This window comes from Heteronotia binoei, chromosome 15 (genome assembly GCF_032191835.1).
Source record: "Heteronotia binoei isolate CCM8104 ecotype False Entrance Well chromosome 15, APGP_CSIRO_Hbin_v1, whole genome shotgun sequence".
NCBI classification, from domain to species: domain Eukaryota; kingdom Metazoa; phylum Chordata; class Lepidosauria; order Squamata; family Gekkonidae; genus Heteronotia; species Heteronotia binoei.
Window position 1 is genome coordinate 62,524,701 of NC_083237.1, and position 21,233 is coordinate 62,545,933.

Genomic DNA, 21,233 nt, shown 5'->3' on the forward strand with positions numbered 1-21,233 from the left:
AGCTGCCTTCTACTGAATCAGACCCTCAGTCCATCAAAGTCAGTATCGTCTACTCAGACTGGCAGCAGCTCTCCAGGGTCTCCAGCTGAGGTTTTTCACGCCTATTTACCTGGACCCTTTTTAGTTGGAGAAGCCGGGGATTGAACCTGGGACCTTCTGCTTACCAACCAGATGCTCTACCACCGAGCCACCATCCCTCCCTTTAGACATATGAACATATGAAGCTGCCTTCTACTGAATCAGACCCTCAGTCCATCAAAGTCAGTACTGTCTTCTCAGACTGGCAGCAGCTCTCCAGGGTCTCAAGCTGAGGTTTTTCACACCTATTTGCCTGGACCCTTTTTTGGAGATGCCAGGGATTGAACCTGGGACCTTCTGCTTTCCAAGCAGATGTTCTACCACTGAGCCACCGTCCCTCCCCAAAATCAGTGATTTCATGCCAAACAAATGTGATTCAGTCCAATTCAAGGGGACTTTGGAACTACAGCCCAATATGCACCTAACACAAGGGACCACCACCAGAATCAGGGCCCGCATTTTCTGTCCCTAAAGCCAGTTCTAAAGATGGGGAGAGGGACTGCTTCAAATAGTCCAATCCAATCCAATCACACCTTTATTGGCATAACGAAAAGAGATATACAGAGACCCGTCAACCAAACAACAATCAGATATGTCTGTTCAAAACATAAAAGGCTAAACTAAGATTAAGATGACAATAAAACCTGCTTAGAATAATTTTTAACCATTTCAGCCAAGAATCTGGCAACAGCTTTTGTGATATCGATTATGTTGTCATTTAATAGCAAACGGCAATCAATCTGAAGCACTCGCTTGTATTGTGTATTGCAGCGATACAGCACCATGAAATGGTTTTTTAAAATTTAAAATTGTAAATATGTTTTAATTGCTTTTTAACTTGTGAAAATGAACGTCGTTAGCCGCTCTGAGTCCGCTTGCGGAGAGGGCGAGATAGAAATTTAATATAATAAATAAATTAATATTTTCTTGAATGTAGGACAGTAAGGAAAGACTATCTAACAGAACCTTCCAGAGATTAGTATACAGTTGGCAGTTCAATAAGATAAGCTGGATGGAATCCGGCGAGCTTGACTTTCATAGACAATGTCTCTCACTAAAGGGGACTTGAAGAAATCTCCCATAGAGAACATTGGAGGGAAATGCATTCATCCTGGCCAGCATAAAAGCTCTCCGACGTTGCGAATTATCTAGTTCAGATAAATATTCGGCCATTATCCTGGCTGTCTGATCAAGTCCAAGTGAGGCAGGAGAGCTGGTATAAAATTGGACAGGTCACAGTTTAGTGATTCTAGATCTAAGATTCTCTGTTTGATAAATCTAAAATTATAAAATTCATCAGATAAAAATAGAACGTCAATTGCAATTCCCATGTGTTTGAGCTTCGACATGATTCCATCTTGCCAAGCAGCATTATAAGGGTCTCTTTTTAGGTCGCTGAGCAAGCTAGCTGGTTCAGCCCTATAAAATATTCGTAACCAATATTTAAAAGTTAAGAGTCCAAGCTTTTGTTTCAATGAGAGATTGGCCTGTTTCTGAACAGACTACAAAATAAGGAACACAGCTGGGGATTCCTAAAAGTTGTCGCAGAAATGCAGCCTGGATATTTTCTATTTTTTGGGTTCAGAGCATTTGAAGAGTCGTTAAACCGGAAGGGGCTCCAGCTCCAAAGTACTTATGCAGAATCCAGAGCCTCTGCCTCAGTCAGCAACCAACAAAACAGACTCCCACGCAATCTGAAAGAACAGCAGAAGGCGGAGTAAACACAAAACAGGCTTACCTCAAAATAATCGCTAATTTTATGCCCCCTCGGAGTGACAACTTTGCCTGCAAGGAAAGCAAGAAGGTTACCGATCTGGTGGCGTTCAGTCTTTAAAAACCATCTCAAAAACACTATCGGGATTCAGGATCCAAATTATTCTTGCCAAACGGCCCTGGTTTTGCGGAAGTCATGTAGAGGAATGGCACCCTCACGTACGGGCAGCATCCGCTGTCTTTGGGGCAGGGGTGGCCAAACTCGCTTAACGTAAGAGCCACATAGAATAACGTCAGATGCTTGAGAGCTGAAAGACGTGGAGGAAGCCAGGGAGGGAAGCAAATAGATGGGGGAGGACAGAGGGGGGAAAGAAAGCAACTTTAACCTTAAATGCATTCTCCAAGCCACTGGCTGGCTTAGCTTGGAGAAGCGATTTACTGCGAGAAGTGCTTTCTCAAAGCCAGCCAACAGGGCGGTGGGGGCTTTCAGACCTGCACAAAATGTGTGAAAGAGCCACGCGTGGCTCCCGAGCCACAGCCTGGCCACCCCTGCTCTGGTACATTTGCAGCCTCAGGGATTCAGCATGCTGCAGATCATAGGGCCCCTGCTCATCTAGGCTGCTGAAGGAGGGGTTTATGGGAATAATCTGCACCTTCCCTTTTCTTAGTGCGCGCTGGATGCGATCTCTCACAAACAGCAGCTGCCTTTTCCACAGACTACCTTCCTGTGCCTCAGATGGCTTATTGGGATCAGTGTGGAAGGGCTGGCAGCTGCTTCGTTAGCAGCAAAAAATGTTAGTGGGGACCACAAGGCTGGATCTACCCATTTTTTGAGCGGGGGCAAAACTAAAGACCGACAGCCCCAGTCTTCCACACCCCCCACCAGGCACCTGCCCCTTTTTTCTTTCCCAGGTCTGTGCACAGACCCCCCACAAAAAAGGGGGAGGCAGCACAAATGCCTTCGGGACGCTTTCTCCTCTCTGGGTCCGTGCACACAGACCCAAGGAGAAAGGGGGGAGCAGAGTTTGTGCTGTCCTCGGCGCCAACGATGGTGCAAACACCACAGGAATGCCCTCACTTTCTCCGCCCCGGGCCTGTGCACACAGATCCAAGGAGGAGAAAGGGGGAGTGGTGTTTGCGCCGTCCTTGGCTTCGAGGATGGTGCAGACGCTGCCGGGATGCCCTCGCTTTCTCCTCCCCAGGTCTGTACACACAGACCGAGGGAAGAGAAATGGGCTGAGGCAGCGTTTGCGCTGTTCTTGGCCCCAAGGACGGTGCAAACATCACCAGGACTCCCTTACTTTTCCCGGGGGAGGAGAAAGTGGTGGGGGCAACATATGTGCCATCCTGGGCTCCGAGGATGGTACAAACACCACCAGGATCCCCTTGCTTTCTCCTCCTCCGGACTATGAACACAGAGCAGGGGAGGAGAAAGGGGTGGGAGCAGCGTTTGCATTCTACTCAGCTCCAAGGATGGCACAAACACCACCGGGACGCCCTCACTTTCTCCTTCCTGGGTCTGTGCACACAGACCTGGGGAGGAGAAAAGCATGGGTGGGGTGACCAATTTGCGCCCCCCCCCCGATAGTGCCAGGGACAGACACCCCCTCTTGCCCTCACTAGATCCGGCCCTGGGGGACCAAGCTATAACCCCAGTAAATAACAATGCAAAAGAACAATGGCAGCACAATATATAGAATACAAAAATATTGTGCAAAAACACACACTCTCGACTAGTTTATACAAAATAAAGTAAATTGTATTATGTCATATAATGAACAGCCTACAAAAGTAGGCATACATTCATACAGTAGAAATTAAAGCCAAACAAGAGTCTCAAATACAATATTTCAGGGAGGACCCCACACAGTCTCTTAATTTTCCAAACAGAGTACTAAGACTCAATAATAAAGTTCCACAGGAGTCCCTCCGTCGCTTGTTGGCTTCTGAAGGAAAAATTCTTGCCTTCACGCAAACTCTGGCTTTGATTGCGTTCCGCTGCTCCTGCAGCTTCCTCATAAGCCAACTGAAACTTCCAGCCGAGTTCTCTCTCAAATGCCCATCTCAGCCGCCAATTAAGATACTGAGATGGGCGTTTGAGAGAGAACTTGGCTGGAAGTTTCAGTTGGCTTACGAGGAAGCTGCAGGAGCAGCGGAACGCAATCAAAGCCGGAGTTTGCGTGAAGGCAAGAATTTTTCCTTCGGAAGCCAACAAGCAACGGCGTGACTCCTATGGAACTTTATTACTGAGTCTTAGTACTCTGTTTGGAAAATTAAGAGACTGTGTGGGGTCCTCCCTGAAATACTGTATTTGAGACTCCTGTTTGGCTTTAATTTCTATGGTATGAATGTATGCCTACTTTTGTAGGCTGTTCATTATATGACATAATACAATTTACTTTATTTTGTATAAACTAGTCGAGAGTGTGTGTTTTTGCACAATATTTTTGTATAACCCCAGTAAAAGCTGCAGACAGACAATCCCCTCCCCCCCTCCCCAAAAAACAAGCACATGAAAACGAACGGAACACCTTCCTGACTCTTTGATACTCTGCCAGCTCTAAGAACTCCTCTGTCGGCAACCCCAATTCTGGTCCCAGGTGTAATTCATAAGAGACCACTTCAGGTATGGGATTGTTTTCACGGATTCTTTTAGAGATGTCAGGGGAGAAAATGAGGGAGCCTGAAAACAGGAAGAAGGGGCAGCAGAAGCACAACCCGCACCGGCCTCATCCCGGGGAGCTGCCGACCAAGAAGGGATTTGGGATGGGAGAAAGGAAGACGTTGAAGCTGTGTGGTGATGGTGGTGGTGGGGGGGCGGCAGAGGTGCAATGATGATGCCAGAGGAGGGAAAGGCACCACTAGCAGCCACAGCTACCGACTGAGGCGACACGTGACCTTCAGGGGGAGAGGAATTTCTGGCTGATACTGGCTGCAATTGGTACAAGTTGGTGCACGAAATAAAATATCAGAAGGGAAAAGATACACTTAAGACACCGTTCTAAGCTTTAGAGTCGCATCCTCCAAAACGACACCTTCCGCAGGAAATAGAGACTGGCTAAATGTAATTTAGATATACATTGCTGCTCTTGCGCATTTGCAAGTAACGGGCAGCATCTCTCATGCAGGAGGCACAGCGGCCTCCAAAGCAACACGAAAACGGCATGCAATCGACAGAAGCGTGACTGCTGCGTGTTACTTTTTTGTGCTTGAAGCACTGGGAAGCCACATCTAGAAGATAGAAGATGAAGAAGATATTGGATTTATATCCCGCCCTCCACTCCAAAGAGTCTCAGAGCGGCTCACAATCTCCTTTATCCTCTTCCCCCCCACAACAGACACCCTTTGAGGTGGGTGGGGCTGGAGAGGGCTCTCCCAGCAGCTGCCCTTTCAAGGACAACTCCTACGAGAGCTATGGCTAACCCAAGGCCATCCCAGCAGGTGCAAGTGGAGGAGTGGGGAATCAAACCCGGTTCTCCCAGATAAGAGTCCACACACTTAACCGCTACACCAAACTGGCTCTCAGAGCTTTCTTTACCCAGTTCCCTGGATCCCATGGGTGAACTGCTGCACAGCGCACGTATGCAAACCCCCCCCCCCCCCAACAACAGCGAGAGCAAATGCTAGATTAAGCCACTGCAGGGCTAAAAATGTTTTTCATGTTAACGGGGACAACAAATTGTCTCTGAAGGGAAGGGCGCGGCTCAAAGACCAGGATCATAACAAGCTGCCCAACCCCCCCTCCCCGCCAGGAGGAAGGGACATGCTCTCCGAGGACGAGAGAATTCTCTAACCACTGGCCTCATTACTGACTGTTTGCAAATGCTAATCAGAGGGCCTAGAGCACAGGTTACCTTGACTGGTCTCAAAGGGCTCTGCTTTCCTCTTTCTGTTGCGCTGGTCATTCTGTTTTTTTTCAGGAGTCTTAAGGGAAAGGGGGCAGGGGAACAAAAAAACAACAACAAGAAGACACTGAAAGCAATTTCCACAGACCTCCCAGGATTTAAGTACATTAACATACACTTGAAATGGATGCTTGTTCCCCGCATCTCATATGTTTGCTATTTCGCAGACAGGTTAAGCTCACTGCTTTTGAGTCTAAAGTATGGTGGGCGGTAAGCCACTGGCTATGAGCCCCGTTGCGCAGAACGGTAAAGCTGCAGTACCGCAGTCTGAGCTTTCTGCTCTCGACCTGAGTATGATCTCAGCAGAAGCTGGGTTCAGATAGCTGGCTCCAGGTTGACTCAGTCTTCTATCCTTTCAAGGTCAGTAAAATGAGTCCCCCAGCTTGCTGGGGGGAAAGTGTTGATGACCGGGGAAGGCAATGGCAAACCACCCCGTAAAAAAAGTCTGCCATGAAAATGTCACGATGCGACAGTCATTCCAGAGTTGGAAACAACTGGTGCTTGCACAGGGGACTACCTTTACTTTTAAGCCATGGGCTATTACACCTCCTCCCAAAACAAAGTCCTGAGATAATGAGAGTTTTTTTAAAGCCAAGACCGTAATACACTTCAAAACGAAATCATTTATGATTTTTGGAAAAAAACAAACAAACGTTGCCATATGAACATATGAAGCTGCCTTATACTGAGTCAGACCCTCGGTCCATCAAAGTCAGTATTGTCTTCTCAGACTGGCAGCGGCTCTCCAGGGTCTCAAGCTGACGCTTTTCACACCTATTTGCCTGGACCCTTTTTTGGAGGTGCCGGGGACTGAACCTGGGACTTTCTGCTTCCCAAGCAGATGCTCTACCACTGAGCCGCCGTCCCTCCCTAAACTTGCCGTGTTTTTGTTTGCTACAACGGGGAAACTAAAGAACAGATCCACACAACTCTCTTCCTACCGGAGGTATGTAACCGATTTGTGTAACCCGGTCTTCTTAAAACATCTGCTCTTGTAAGGCTGTTTTAGAGATACAGGCAGCCCTCACGCATCTGAGGCTATACCCGTCCAGGAGGAAGAAGGCTTAGTAGGCTGTAAACAGCTTTTCATGAGACTGCCATCTTGTAAAACCATTGTATGAATCTATCTAGAGGCATATTTGGCCAGAAAATATCGGTCCCATGCTCCCAAGACAAGCTGGGGATTCAGGGTTTCAAGGAGCATCAAGCTCACTTACCTCCAATTCCTTATCGCTTAGAGAGCCCACGCTGCACAAACTCTGATTGGAAGATTCACTGTTTAATGGACCCTGGTGCAAGAAAAGAAAAATATTCTCACAAACGCGCAAGGCATCTCTTTTAAAGCAAAAGCGTATTTGTAAGTATTTAAGGATGATCGCCGTTCCAACATTAAAGCATTCACACCCTTGCGAAAACCGACTGCATCCCCAAGGACTGTGATATTCTTTCCAAAATTTCAATGCCAATCTGGACTAAACAGAACCAAAACACAGGCCAGTGAACTCTGCCAGGAAGAAAGACCTCCAAGTTGCTTAACACAGGGGCTGAGTTCCCCTTCCGGCTCCCACTTCAAAGAAGCAGGTAAACTTACAAGTACTTTCAGGAAACATGCAGCACTCTCAGCAGGCTGTGAATTCAAAATGAACACCATCCTGCGTTATACTTAGCTAGGCCTCCTCAGCAGTTGCAGAACTCTGCAAGTAATCGCTTGCAAGAAACGGTGACGATCCAAGAAAATCATATCCTGGTGCTGTATCAGATAAAATGGCAATCTCTTCCTAGCGCACAAGTATTTTTTGCACTATGCAACCAAGAGGTGGTAAAGCAATGCGTGTTTATCATGATATTGAAAACACAGAAAGAGATGTCTCGCCTGCAATAGGACAAAAGTTCTAACCCACTTTCTGCTTGATTATGTTCATGCAGCAAGCACAGAGCTATATCAAACATGTAAAGAATATCCATTTCTGTTTTTACAAAAGCGTCAAGTTGCAAGGAAAAAAAAGAATATTATAGCATTGGAGAAAGTCCAGAAAAGGGCAGCTAGAATGATTAAAGGGCTGGAACACTTTCCCTATGAAGAAAGGTTGAAACACTTGGGACTCTTTAGCTTGGAGAAATGTCGACTGCGGGGTGACATGATAGAGGTTTACAAGATAATGCATGGGATGGAGAAAGTAGAGAAAGAAGTCCTTTTCTCCCTTTCTCACAATACAAGAACTCGTGAGCATTCGATGAAATTGCTGAGCAGTCGGTTAAAACGGATAAAAGGAAGTACTTCTTCACCCAAAGGGTGATTAACATGTGGAAGTCACTGCTACAGGATGTGGTGGCAGCTACAAGCATAGCCAGCTTCAAGAGGGGCTTGGATAGAAATATGGAGCAGAGGTCCATCAGCGGCTATTAGTCACAGCATATTATTGGAACTGTCTGGGGCAGTGATGCTCTGTATTCTTGGTGCTTTGGGGGGGAGGCAAAGTGGAAGGGCTTCTAGCCCCACTTGTGAACCTCCTCTTTTTTTGGCTACTGTATGACACAGAGTGTTGGACTGGAGGGGCCATTGGCCTGATCCAACATGGCTTCTCTTATGTTCTTATGTGACTCAGAGTGTTGGACTAGATGGGCCATTGGCCTGATCCAACATGGCTTCTCTTATGAGACTCAGAGTGTTGGACTGGATGGGCCATTGGCCTGATCCAACAGGGCTTCTCTTATGTTATGTGACACAGAGTGTTGGACTGGATGGGCCATTGGCCTGATCCAACATGGCTTCTCTTATGAGACTCAGAGTGTTGGACTGGATGGGCCATTGGCCTGATCCAACAGGGCTTCTCTTATGTTCTTATGTGACTCAGAGTGTTGGACTGGATGGGCCACTGGCCTGATCCAACATGACTTCTCTTATGTTTTTATGTGACACAGAGTGTTGGACTGGGAGGGGGACATTGGCCTGATCCAACATGACTTCTCTTATGTTTTTATGTGACACAGAGTGTTGGACTGGATGGGCCATTGGCCTGATCCAACATGGCTTCTCTTATGTTCTTATGTGACACAGAGTTTTGAACTGGATGGGCCATTGGCCTGATCCAACAGGGCTTCTCTTATGTTCTTCTGTGACACCAAGTGTTGGCCTGGATGGGCCACTGGCCTGATCCAACATGGCTTCTCTTATGTTCTTCTGTGACTCAGAGTGTTGGACTGGATGGGCCATTGGCCTGATCCAACATGGCTTCTCTTATGGTCTTATGTGACACAGAGTGCTGGACTGGATGGGCCATTGGCCTGATCCAACATGGCTTCTCTTCTGTTCTTATGTGACACAGAGTGTTGGACTGGATGGGCCATTGGCCTGACCCAACATGGCTTCTCTTAGGTTCTTAAAGAGAAAAGCTAAAATGGAAGACATGTATATTGTGAGTTGAACCATGTAGGCTGTAATATGGCAACACCTGTAGATTTCTGCGAGGGCTTTCACAAAGCTTGTCTCCTTTTTAATTACAGAGTTGCTTTTTGGATCCCTATAAGTTTCAAAGGCACCATGCTAAGCAGTACAGCATGCTTTCATCTGGACAAGGAAAACAACGTCCAGCTGCATGTGTTCAGCAACCATACCGCTGGCTACCCTGACGTCAAAGACCTTAATGGGAAGGAGGGAGATCTACAATGATTTTTCAAAAGAGAGAGAGGGGTGGGGAGACTTCGTTATGAAGTAGAAGCCTCTTGGATCCGTCCCCAAATGTGCAGGGCTCTAGTTCCTCCCAAGTTCTTTAAGCCTCTACCCTTCTTTCAGTTTGTAGAGAGAGCTATAATAAACTTGCTATAATGAACTCGCAGGACATAGCTGTAAAAAAGGAAGAGGAAGAGAAACAGACAGTTTACAACAGGAATGACATTTCATTTGCACCTGAAGACCAAAATATTCTTTCTCAGGAAGACTAACCAAAAATGCACACACAGGTGGGTACTAAACACCAACGAGAACTGAAAAGAGCCTTGACAAATTTTCTTTGGCTCTACAAGGCAGCCCAATAATCTAGTAAGCCAGATTCACTTTTCAACCTTCAGGGTTTCCTATTGTATCGACCATATGTATTGCCCCCACAAAACGTCTTCACGGTTTCTTGTATTAAAGAGGGCAAAACTGCTGCAGGCTATAATCCTGGTTGTCCCTGCCACAACCAAAAGTTACCATCCAACCTTAGCCCACCTTCTCATAATTCCATTATCGCTTTAAAAAGTCTAGCACTTAGCTGAACAACAAAGCCAGTATGGAAAGCAGCATGGAAATTGATTCATCTACCGCCACTGACTGGTGTGAAGTTAATACCAAGTAATAACAAGAACTTAATGCACATTTTATTTGTATGTCAAACAAGCAAAGAAACAATAACCCCTTGGGCTGTATCCTGTCAGTTTTCTCACTTCATCTTGGCCAATTCCCTTCCTTATTCTAGCCTCCAGTCTTACACTGGCTTTTGTCTATACAGCTCAATTGATCCCAAACACTCTTTTTAGCAGTCAAAATATACACGCATTTACCTTCAACGGTGCAGCATACTGGTCAGAATCAGGGATTTAAGAACCTGCACAACACCACCAATACTGAGAGAACAGTAAGACAAGGGGTGGGAATGAAGATATGAAGCTGCCTTATACTGAATCAGACCTATGGTCCATCAAAGTCAGTATTATCTTCTCAGACTGGCAGCGGCTCTTTCTCCAGGGTCTCAAGCGGAGGTTTTTCACACCTATTTGCCTGGACCCTTTTTTGGAGATGCCGGGGATTGAACCCGGAACCTTCTGCTTCCCAAGCAGATGCTTTACCACTGAGCCACCATCCTTCCCCTATGGGATATAATCTTGAATACTTTGTTTCAGATGACCATATTACAACACAGATAGGAAGCAAAGGAAGAGATATCGGAGAGAGGCCAAAAACAGGGAACGCAAGAGTGCAACTGAATGGCATTGCGTTCATGAGAAACAAGAATGAAAAGTTACCCTTACCTGCCCCCCACCCCGGATATTTTAAAAAGACATTTAAAAACACAGAAGGGGGCCAAGAGCTAACTCTGGACCGTAGGCAGAAACTGGAAGGAACAAAAAGAACAAGAGAGACAGAAGTGAAAGAAAGAGCAGGCCCAGAAAACTCCAAACCAGCAAGCGGAACCAGAACAATGATGTCTTCTATCATATCCAGATCAAACAGAAACAAGGAGGGACGGTGGCTCAGTGGTAGAGCATCTGCTTGGGAAGCAGAAGGTCCCAGGTTCAATCCCCGGCATCTCCAACTAAAAAGGGTCGAGGCAAATAGGTGTGAAAAACCTCCGCTTGAGACCCTGGAGAGCCGCTGCCAGTCTGAGAAGACAAGACTGACTTTGATGGACTAAGGGTCTGATTCAGTATAAGGCAGCTTCATATGTTCATATATATATGTTCAAGGACTGCTTAGCTTTTTGGCCGCAGAGAGCAAAAGCAGATTTTGTGAAGCATCCAGGAGTCAGAGAACTTGCCACACATCAACAGAGCAATCTGCACAACCGGCAACCAACTTCTGTCAGCTCCCGACTATCACATATTTGCACGTAAGAACCAAGACTAGATGTCGTTCAGTTCTTTTTACAGGACTTCTAGCTTCTGAACACAAAGGTTAAAAGACATTTTGGGCTGCTGATTTTCTCATCCACTGAAACTTTTTCTTTCAGGAATACCGAAAGCTGACACACTGAAGCCCAATCACCTTCCCTGTGCACCAAGTTTTTCCCTCTAAAGGAATTCTTAATACAGCTGAAGCCATACTCACCTTTGCAACACCTGCTCCGGTGAACCTGGCCTCTAGCAGTTCCTGCCGTCGTGGGTCCAGGCTATGCAATTCTTCCATCATATCTGCTAAAAAAAGAGGCACCACAAAGACAGTCATCAATGCTAGCAGGAATTGAATATCATGATGCCCCTGTATAAATCGATGGTGCGGTCTCATTTGGAGTGCTGTGTGCAGTTCTGGTCGCCGCACCTCAAAAAGGATATTATAGCATTGGAGAAAGTCCAGAAAAGGGCAACTAGAATGATTAAAGGGCTGGAACACTTTCCCTATGAAGAAAGGTTGAAACGCTTGGGGCTCTTTAGCTTGGAGGAACGTCGACCGCGGGGTGACATGATAGAGGTTTACAAGATTATGCATGGGATGGAGAAGGTAGAGAAAGAAGCACTTTTCTCCCTTTCTCACAATACAAGAACTCGTGGGCATTCGATGAAATTGCTTGAGCAGACAGGTTAAAACGGATAAAAGGAAGTCCTTCTTCACCCAAAGGGTGATTAACATGTGGAATTCACTGCCACAGGAGGTGGTGGCGGCTACAAGCATAGCCACCTTCAAGAGGGGGTTAGATAAAAATATGGAGCAGAGGTCCATCAGTGGCTATTAGCCACAGTGTGTGTATATATATGTGTGTGTGTGTGTGTGTGTGTATAAATTATTGGCCACTGTGTGACAGAGTGTTGGACTGGATGGGCCATTGGCCTGATCCAACAGGGCTTCTCTTATGTTCTTCTGTGACACAGAGTGTTGTACTGGAAGGGCCATTGGCCTGATCCAACATGGCTTCTCTTATGTTCTCATGTGACACAGAGTGTTGGACTGGAAGGGCCATTGGCCTGATCCAACATGGCTTCTCTTATGTTCTTATATGACACAGAGTGTTGGACTGGAGGGGCCACTGGCCTGATCCAACATGGCTTCTCTTCTGTTCTTAAGTGAACAGAGTGTTGGACTGGATGGGCCATTGGCCTGATCCAACATGGCTTCTCTTATGTTCTTATGTGACACAGAGTGTTGGATTGGATGGGCCACTGGCCTGATCCAACATGGCTTCTCTTATGTGACACAGAGTGTTGGACTGGATGGGCCATTGGCCTGATCCAACATGGCTTCTCTTATGTTCTTATGTGACACAGAGTGTTGGACTGGAGGGGCCACTGGCCTGATCCAACATGGCTTCTCTTCTGTTCTTAAGTGAACAGAGTGTTGGACTGGATGGGCCATTGGCCTGATCCAACATGGCTTCTCTTATGTTCTTAAATCTCGCCAAGACAACTCTAAATTGAAAACAAACATGAACCTGAAGTAGTGTTAACAGCACTGACACATTACGTTTAAAAAGGTATCCAGCACTACAGCTGCGTCAGCTTAAGTGGTAGAATTACCGTCAGAACTGACCCCATCAAAGCAGCATTCCTGTTTCCCCCATGACAACTAGACGGTTGAGCTCTACTGACTGTCCCCCAAACAAGCATTAATTGTTCCTTATTTGCAAAGCACAGTCCAAACTAATTTAATCATCTCTGCCCATCTCAACAAATTGTTCTGTTAGTGGCTCACTCTCGCCTCTTTTACTCAGACAACAGAGGGAATGGGTCACGGTGGACATCCACGTTGTATGAAGGAGGACCCAGAGTCATCCCTGGAATCTCCAGTTAAAAGGTGCAGGCGGGAGGTGATATAAAAGACCTGCAACTGGGATCCTGGAGAGCTGCTGCCAGTCGCAGTAGACCAGACTGACCTTGGCAGACTAGTGGGCTGACTCTGTATGCGACAGCCTTGTATGTTCAAAGCAGAAGGTGTGTTCAAGAACTGCAGGACACATTACCACACCAACAGAGAGACCACCAGTTAACAGAGAAACTGAGGAAGTAACAGTGAAGGGCAGACCAAAGTAGTGCAGTTACTGGTACTGTATCCCATGAAAAACTGCTAAGCTGCAAAGAGTAGGTAGACAGAAGATATTGGATTTATATCCCGCCCTCCACTCCAAATTTCAGCCTCAGAGCAGCCCACCATCTCTTTCATCTTCCTCCCCCACAACAGACACCCTGTGAAGTGGGTGGGGCTGAGAGGGCTCTCACAACAGCTGCCCTTTCAAGGACAACTCCTACGAGAGCTATGGCTAACCCAAGGCCATTCCACCAGCTGCAAGTGAAGGAGTGGGGAATCAAACCTGGTTCTCCCCAATAAGAGTCCACAGACTTAACCACTACACCAAACTGGCTCTCTCCACAACGCAGGAAACTCACAAATACCTTCCCCTAAATTCACAGGATCTTGATAACTGTCAGATGGCCATCTAGCCTCTGTTTAAAAACCTCCAAGGAAGGAGAGCCCACCACCTCCTGGGGAATGCACCAAGGAGAAATGTTCATTCTCAACAGACCAGTCTGACCAAAATATACCTTTCTCTCCTGAAAATGTCAGTGTTCCCCCAATAGCTTCTTCCAAGAAAATGCATGGAATGGAGAAAGTAGAGAAAGAAGTACTTTTCTCCCTTTCTTACAATACAAGAACTCGTGGGCATTCGATGAAATTGCTGAGCAGACGGGTTAAAACGGATAAAAGGAAGTACTTCTTCACCCAAAGGGTGATTAACATGTGGAATTCACTGCCACAGGAGGTGGTGGTGGCCACAAGCATAGCCACCTTCAAGAGGGGTTTAGATAAAAATATGGAGCAGAGGTCCATCAGTGGCTATTAGCCACAGTGTGTGTGTATATATAAATTTTTTTGCCACTGTGTGACACAGAGTGTTGGACTGGGTGGGCCGTTGGCCTGATCCAACATGCCTTCTCTTATGTTCTTAAAGTGATGAGGATCCTATCTTTGCAAAGCACCCTCCATCCATGCATCTCTACAGGAAGGACAGAAGCAGCTACTTGACTCCTACTTTGTTCCACTGCTTCAGACCAACTTGGCTGCCCACCTGGATCTCCTTACAGCATCCGTCAAATAACATTACCTAGGGCAAGGTACCTTGAATGCCAGGCCCCTCCCACACATTGGACCCAGAAGATTCTAGGATCTTTTCGCCACTTTTGCTTTTACCTTTCACACTACTCAAAAAGGCTCGTGTCATTCTGCTTGTTCATCTACCTCCAGAGCACTAGGCGCTCCAGTTTCTCAAGTCAGAATCATACAACCAAAAGAAACCGGAGTGCCATGGCTTTTATCAATTACTTCCCCCTTCTATCCACAGCGATAAAGTTTTGGTGAAAAACGGCTATGTCACCATGGAAAACTACGACACCCATCATTATTTTGTTCAGCTGTCCAGTCTGAGGAACTGCAAGTGCATTTCCATCTGCTATATATCCCCTTTATAGCATACGTGTGTCACTGTTATTGGTTTATTTCATAGTGTGTAAGAGACAGACCATACATAGACATATGAACATAAACATATGAACATATGAAGCTGCCTTATACTGAATCAGACACTTGGTCCACCAAAGTCAGTATTGTCTTCTCAGACTGGCAGCGGCTCTCCAGGGTCTCAAGCTGAGGTTTTTCACACCTATTTGCCTGGACCCTTTTTTTGGAGATGCCAGGAATTGAACCTGGGACCTTCTGCTTCCCAAGCAGATGTTCTACCACTGAGCCAGCGTCCCTCCCCTAAATTTGCTTCCTTGACTACCTTGGCTGTTTTTCCTGTATGCACAAAAGGGCAATTTCCAGAGATACCTCCTCAAGAATCTTCAACAGCAGGCAACCCAGCATGACCCATTCCTTTCCCGATACACACAATTTCAACAGGCTACTAGGGGAAAAAAGGGTCTCAACTGTGTTATCTCTTACATTACCATTCAGTGATACAAGTAGCTACAGGTGCCGATATATGGTAATGCTGCACATTGTCCTTGTATGCACAGACGCATACAGAAATGCACACGAGAGTTTAGACTGTGCTAATCCACCAGCAGGAACTGCTCTGTAGTATCAATATTTAATCCATCATAAATCAATTACAGGAAGTATATGCAAGAAATTCAAACATACGTTTCAAAAAGCCTATGATCCAAATAAGTACCGGTAACTGTGTGGCTGGTTAAACGACTCAAGCAGTCTTCACTCCTATATGTTTTTTCCCCCAAATTTCAGACCGAAACAAATGCATAAGCATTCAGGGACAGCAAGCATTCATCCATCCCTGCTTCATTAAATGCTTCTATATCCTACAATTTTTAGAAGAAGACAGAAGACGACATTGGATTTATATTCCGCTCTCCACTCAAGAGTCTCAGAGCGGCTCACAGTCTCCTTTATCTCCCTCCCCCACAACAGACACCCTGTGAGGTGGGTGGGGCTGAGAGGGCTCTCACAGCAGCTGCCCTTTCAAGGACAACCTCTGCCAGAGCTATGGCTGACCCAAGGGCATGCCAGCAGGTGCAAGTGGAGGAGTGGGGAATCAAACCCGGTTCTCCCAGATAAGAGTCCGCACACTTAACCACTACACCAAACTGGCTCTCTGTTAGAGCTATGGCTGATCCAAGGCCATTCCAGCAGGTGCAAGTGGAGGAGTGGAGAATCAAACCTGGTTCTCCCAGATAAGAGAGCTCTGGCTGACCCAAGGCCATTCCAGCGGGTGCAAGTGGAGGAGTGGGGAATCCAACCCGGTTCTCCCAGATAAGAGAGCTCTGGCTGACCCAAGGCCATTCCAGCAGGTGCAAGTGGAGGAGTGGGGAATCAAACCTGGTTCTCCCAGATAAGAGTCCGCACACTTAACCACTACACTACACCAACTCCCCAAATGCAAAATGCACTATAAACAAATAAAAAACAGTAACAAAGAGAAGAGAAACTTTTTCTCCTTTCTCTTTAACCAACAACATACTGGAATGGCATCAAACACACAGCCCGAGACCTTCAAAATCCTACTAGGAAAGGGTGGGGGAGACATCTCTGAATGACTTCCACTAGTCCAGCAAACGTACAATTTAACTGTAGAAGGGCAAAATACATCCAGCCCGATGATTCCTATCTTCTTCAAAACATTGTTTCCAGAAGTATCTGTTGTACTTTCATCCTGCCCCCCCCCCCATAAAGTATAGAAATGCTTTGAATAGCAGCACATGCTTCCAAGGAAAATTCCTGAAGGGCAGTAAATGCCCTTTAGAAAGATGGAGGAAAACAAAACCTCTGACGTCACAACAATTCTTTCTGTTTCTATCCATTATGTCTCTATGAGACCTGTTAGGTATTGGACATTTTTAAAGTCCACCACATCCAGATGCATTCCCCGAAGAGAAAGAGGAAGAGGAAAGGTTTTAGGTTTTTTTTTTTAAAAAATAAAAATAAAAGACAACCTGTATATTGCCCTAACATGGCCACCTCTATGGACTAGTAGCCCATCTCATGATTATCACTGTAAGGTTACAAACCTAACAACACTTTTGCTTAGACGCTTATTCAACTTCAAGCGATGGGGCTCACAGATATGTGCTTTTAGTGTCAGGGTGTCTATTAAGAGAGAAAAATTATTCTGAGAATGTTTACATACACGTTCTTAAAACTTCCAAGCAAGGCTGCTGAACTTAAACTGGGGGACCTGACCAGAAACACAGAATGGAAGTCAACTTTCAAGCTATGATGTGGAATCAAGCCAAGCTTCAGAACAAATCCACATGAAGGTGAGGAATGAACAAATCCACATGAAGGAATCCACAAGGGCTACCAGACCCCCTAAAGCTTGGCTGGCATCTGAGAAAGTCAAGTGAGTATGTTCTGTTTTAAAAAGACTTCAGATCTCTTCTACCTCCAAGGCATGCAGTATTCCTTGAGGAACGAAGAAACTAAAGTGGGGTATGTGTCTAAAGGGAGTTCACAGCCAGAACCACAGTTTAATTCTCTGCTTTCAATGGGACTAATCAGAATGCAGAAATACGTTGTCTCCCCGCCATCACAACTGGGCTCAAATTCCACAGGTATTTTCCTCTTCCCCAGTTTTCACTTCAAACAACATGCCCCTCCCTCAATCTATGCAACTGTTCTGATAGGAAACAGCTGACCCCCACTCATGAACAAACACACACACACACACTGCTCTCACACCACCACACGCCTTGCTTCCCAAAAGATGTGTCTACTTTCTAGAGAAACACACAGAATTAAAAGGCGAACATGCGCAGGGATCAACCTTCCCCCTCATCACCAAACAGGCTTCAAGAGTTGGAAGCTTCTTAATAACTGCCAACCATGCAAGGAAAAAAAAAAACCCAGGCAAGAAACAGGTGTTGCCCCCATGGAAGGGCACCTCCACTCCACCCTTTATGGGTTCCCCTCCTTACAAAAACAAACACCTCCTACCAGTGTTCCCTCGAAGCTGAGTTAGCGTGAGCTCGCTCACAGATTTTTAGCCTCCAGCTCACACATTTTCGTCTTAGCTCAGAAAGGATGACCCCCCCCCAGAACACACTAATTGATGCAACAGCTCACAACTTGAATGCCAGGAGCTCACAACTTTAATACCAGTCACTCACAAAAGCAGAATTTTTGCTTACAAGACTCTGCAGCTTAGAGGGAACATTGGTGGGCACCAGTGTTCCCTCTAAGCTGTGTTAGCGTGAGCTCGCTCACAGATTTTTAGCCTCCAGCTCACACATTTTCGTCGTAGCTCAGAAAGGGTGACCCCCCCAGAACATACTAATTGATGCAATAGCTCACAACTTGAATGCCAGGAGCTCACAACTTGAATGCCAGGAGCTCACAACTTGAATGCCAGGAGCTCACAACTTGAATGCCAGGAGCTCACAACTTTAATACCAGTCACTCACAAAAGTAGAATTTTTTGCTCACAAGACTCTGCAGCTTAGAGGGAACATTGGTGGGGACCAGTGTTCCCTCTAAGCTGTGTCAGTGTGAGCTCGCTCACAGATTTTTAGCTTCCAGCTCACACATTTTCATCTTAGCTCAGAAAGGATGACCCCCAGAACACACTAATTGATGCAATAGCTCACAACTTGAATGCCAGGAGCTCACAAAAGCAGAATCATTGCTCACAAGACTCTGCAGCTTAGCGGGAACATTGGTGGGGACCAGTGTTCCCTCTAAGCTGTGTTAATGTGAGCTCGCTCACAGATTTTTAACCTCCAGATCACACATTTTCGTCTTAGCTCAGAAAGGATGACCCCCCAGAACACGCTAATTGATGCAACAGCTCACAACTTGAATGCCAGGAGCTCACAACTTGAATGCCAGGAGCTCACAACCTTAATACCAGTCACTCACAAAAGTAGAATCATTGCTCACAAGACTCTGCAGCTTAGAGGGAACATCGCCTCCTACCCAAACTTGGACCCTTGGCCAGCCTGGCACCGAGGGAGTGGGGGGCTCCCATCTCCCCACAAAACCCTCCCCCCTCCAGAACCCCCGACACGCCCAACCCCCCCTCTTGGCTCCCTCTGCCCCCCAACCCCCCCACCCCAGACAGTTCCCATGGCAACCCCCTCCATCCTCCCCTTCCCACCTAGCCCCACTCACCCCTTGTGGCTCCTCCAAGCAGGCCCGCCCCGAGGCCTCCCCACCAGCATCACCCCCCCCCCAAAAAAACAAGCCCAGAAGCGGCAGCGCCCCCCCGCCCCCGAGTGTGGGGCTCCCTACAGCGTCACCATGGCAACCCAGGCCCCTACCGCGGGGGGGGGGGTTCCCATAGCAACAGGCGGGGGGGGAAGAGAGAGACGCCCCCGCCGCGAAGAGCGCGGAGCCAGCGGGCCCTGAGGCCTACCTCGCCGCCGGGGGGGGAAGAAAGGAGCCCGGCCTTCGCTTCTGGCTCACCTGGACTGGCTGGGCTGGGAGAAGAAGAGATGCGGAGGGAGGGAAGGGAAGGGAAGGGAAGGAAGGGGGAGCGCCGGGGACCAGCGCCTTCTCCTCCTCCTCGCAGGCGGGGTAGGCCGCAAAAGCCCCGGCCTCGCGTAGCCGCCTTGCCCGGCGAGGGGGGCCTCCTCCCGGGGAGGCTGGAGCGCCCCTCCCCCCGAAGGGCAAGGGGCAATGGGGGGGCGGGGCGGGGCGCCCCTCACTCTCCGCGCCCCCGGGCAGCTCCCACCCCCCGTGTGTTTTTGGCTCGCCTCCCCCCCCAAAGCCCGGCCCAGCCCCCGGATCGATTGGTGCAAAAGAAGGGGGGGGGAGAGGGGAGAAAAAAAAGACCACTTGTGAAAGCGCGCGTTGTCTCGCGAGATTTGCACGGGGGGGGAGGAGGAGGAGGAGGAGGGGAGAGGTCAGCGCGGGGCGGGGCCGAGAGGAGGGGGCGGGGCGAGGAGCGGCAAGGGGCGGGGTCGCACGCCTCGGCGGCACGCGCGCCGCTGGGCGGGAGTCCTGCACCGGGGAAGCAGAGGGGAGGTGGGCGTGGATTGCAATGGGGCTGGGAGGGAGGGAGGGAAGGAGGAGGAATCAGAATCGTAGAGTTGGAAGGGACCTCCGGGGTCGTCTAGTCTGACCCCACTCCACAACGCAGGAAACTCACAAATGCCTTCCTCTAAAATTCACAGGATCGTCGTTGGGAGAGGCGTGCATCAATGGTTTTTTTTGGGGGGGGGGGGGGAAACCTGCACAATCGCGTGGGATTGCAAAACGAGGGAGGAGAGCTGGTTCCTAAAGGGGGTTGAGAGGTCCCCATCTCGGGCAGGGGGGTGTCTCTCTCCTGCATCGTGGGGGGGGGGGGGTGGTGGTCTTTGAGACCTTTGCAAGAGACTCGAGATGTGGGGTGGCACTAGGGTTGCCAATCCCCAGGTGGGGGCAGGGGATCCCCCGGTTTGGAGGCCCTCTTCCCCCCCCCACCGCTTCAGGGTCGTCAGAAAGGGGGGGAGGGGAGGGAAATGTCTGCTGGGAACTCTATTATTCCCTATGGAGATTTATTTCCATAGGAAATCATGGAGAATTGATCCCCGTGTATCTGGGGCTCTTGGGGGCTGTTTTTTAGGGTAGAGGCACCAAATTTTCAGTATAGCATCTAGTGTCTCTCCCCAAAATACCCCCCAAGTTTCAAAACGATTGGACCAGGGGGTCCAATTCTATGAGCCCCAAAAGAAGGTGCCCCTATCCTTCATTATTTCCTATGGAAGGAAGGAATTGAAAAGGTGTTCCGTCCCTTTAAATGTGATGGCCAGAACTCCCTTTGGAGTTCAATTATGCTTGTCACAGCCTTGATCTTGGCTCCACCACGAATGTCTCCTGGCTCCACCCTTAAAGTCTCCTGGCTCCACCCCCAAAGTCCCCAGATATTTCTTGAATTGGACTTGGCAACCCTAGATGGCACAGATCGAGGGGTTTCGCTGCATGGGGAGGGGTGGGTGCAGGATTGGGTGGGGGGAGTCTGGTGTGCTTCGAAAGGGATGCTGGCTTGAGGGGGGGGCGGCCTTCCATTATGGGGATCGCTGGAGAAAGGTGGTAGGGAAAGGCAGAAGTGGGGGTTCAGGACTCTTTCTGAACAGGAACGCAGCTCCGGCTGGTTTGGTGTTGGGTGGGGGGGGGGCTGTGCCTTATATATAAATAGGTTCGTGTTGGGCTTTTTATAAAAAAAGCCCTGTGCGAAGCAATGGTGACATCACGGGTGTGTGGCCTAATATGCAAATGAGTTCCTGCGGGGCTTTTCTGACAAAAAGCCCTGCGCAAAACAATGGCGCCATCAGGGGTGTGGCTTAAAATGCAAATGAGGTCCTGGGCTTCCACAAAAAAAGCTCTGTGCAAAACAATGGCGCCATCAGGGGTGTGGCCTA

General features: G+C 48.0%; 1 protein-coding gene across 1 annotated transcript in view; it reads right to left on the reverse strand.

Annotated features, from left to right (window-relative positions):
• TLK2 (tousled like kinase 2) overlaps positions 1-19,690 on the reverse strand; it is a 72,717-nt gene extending 53,027 nt beyond the window's left edge. The window contains exons 1-5 of the mRNA XM_060255481.1: positions 19,297-19,690; positions 11,503-11,588; positions 6,914-6,985; positions 5,646-5,715; positions 1,817-1,863 (exon numbers count right to left, since the gene is read on the reverse strand). Coding sequence (XP_060111464.1) covers positions 1,817-1,863; positions 5,646-5,715; positions 6,914-6,985; positions 11,503-11,583 — 270 coding nt within the window. The 5' untranslated portion in view covers positions 11,584-11,588; positions 19,297-19,690. The remainder of the gene's footprint in view (positions 1-1,816; positions 1,864-5,645; positions 5,716-6,913; positions 6,986-11,502; positions 11,589-19,296) is intronic.
• Between the last annotated feature and the right edge of the window lie 1,543 nt (positions 19,691-21,233).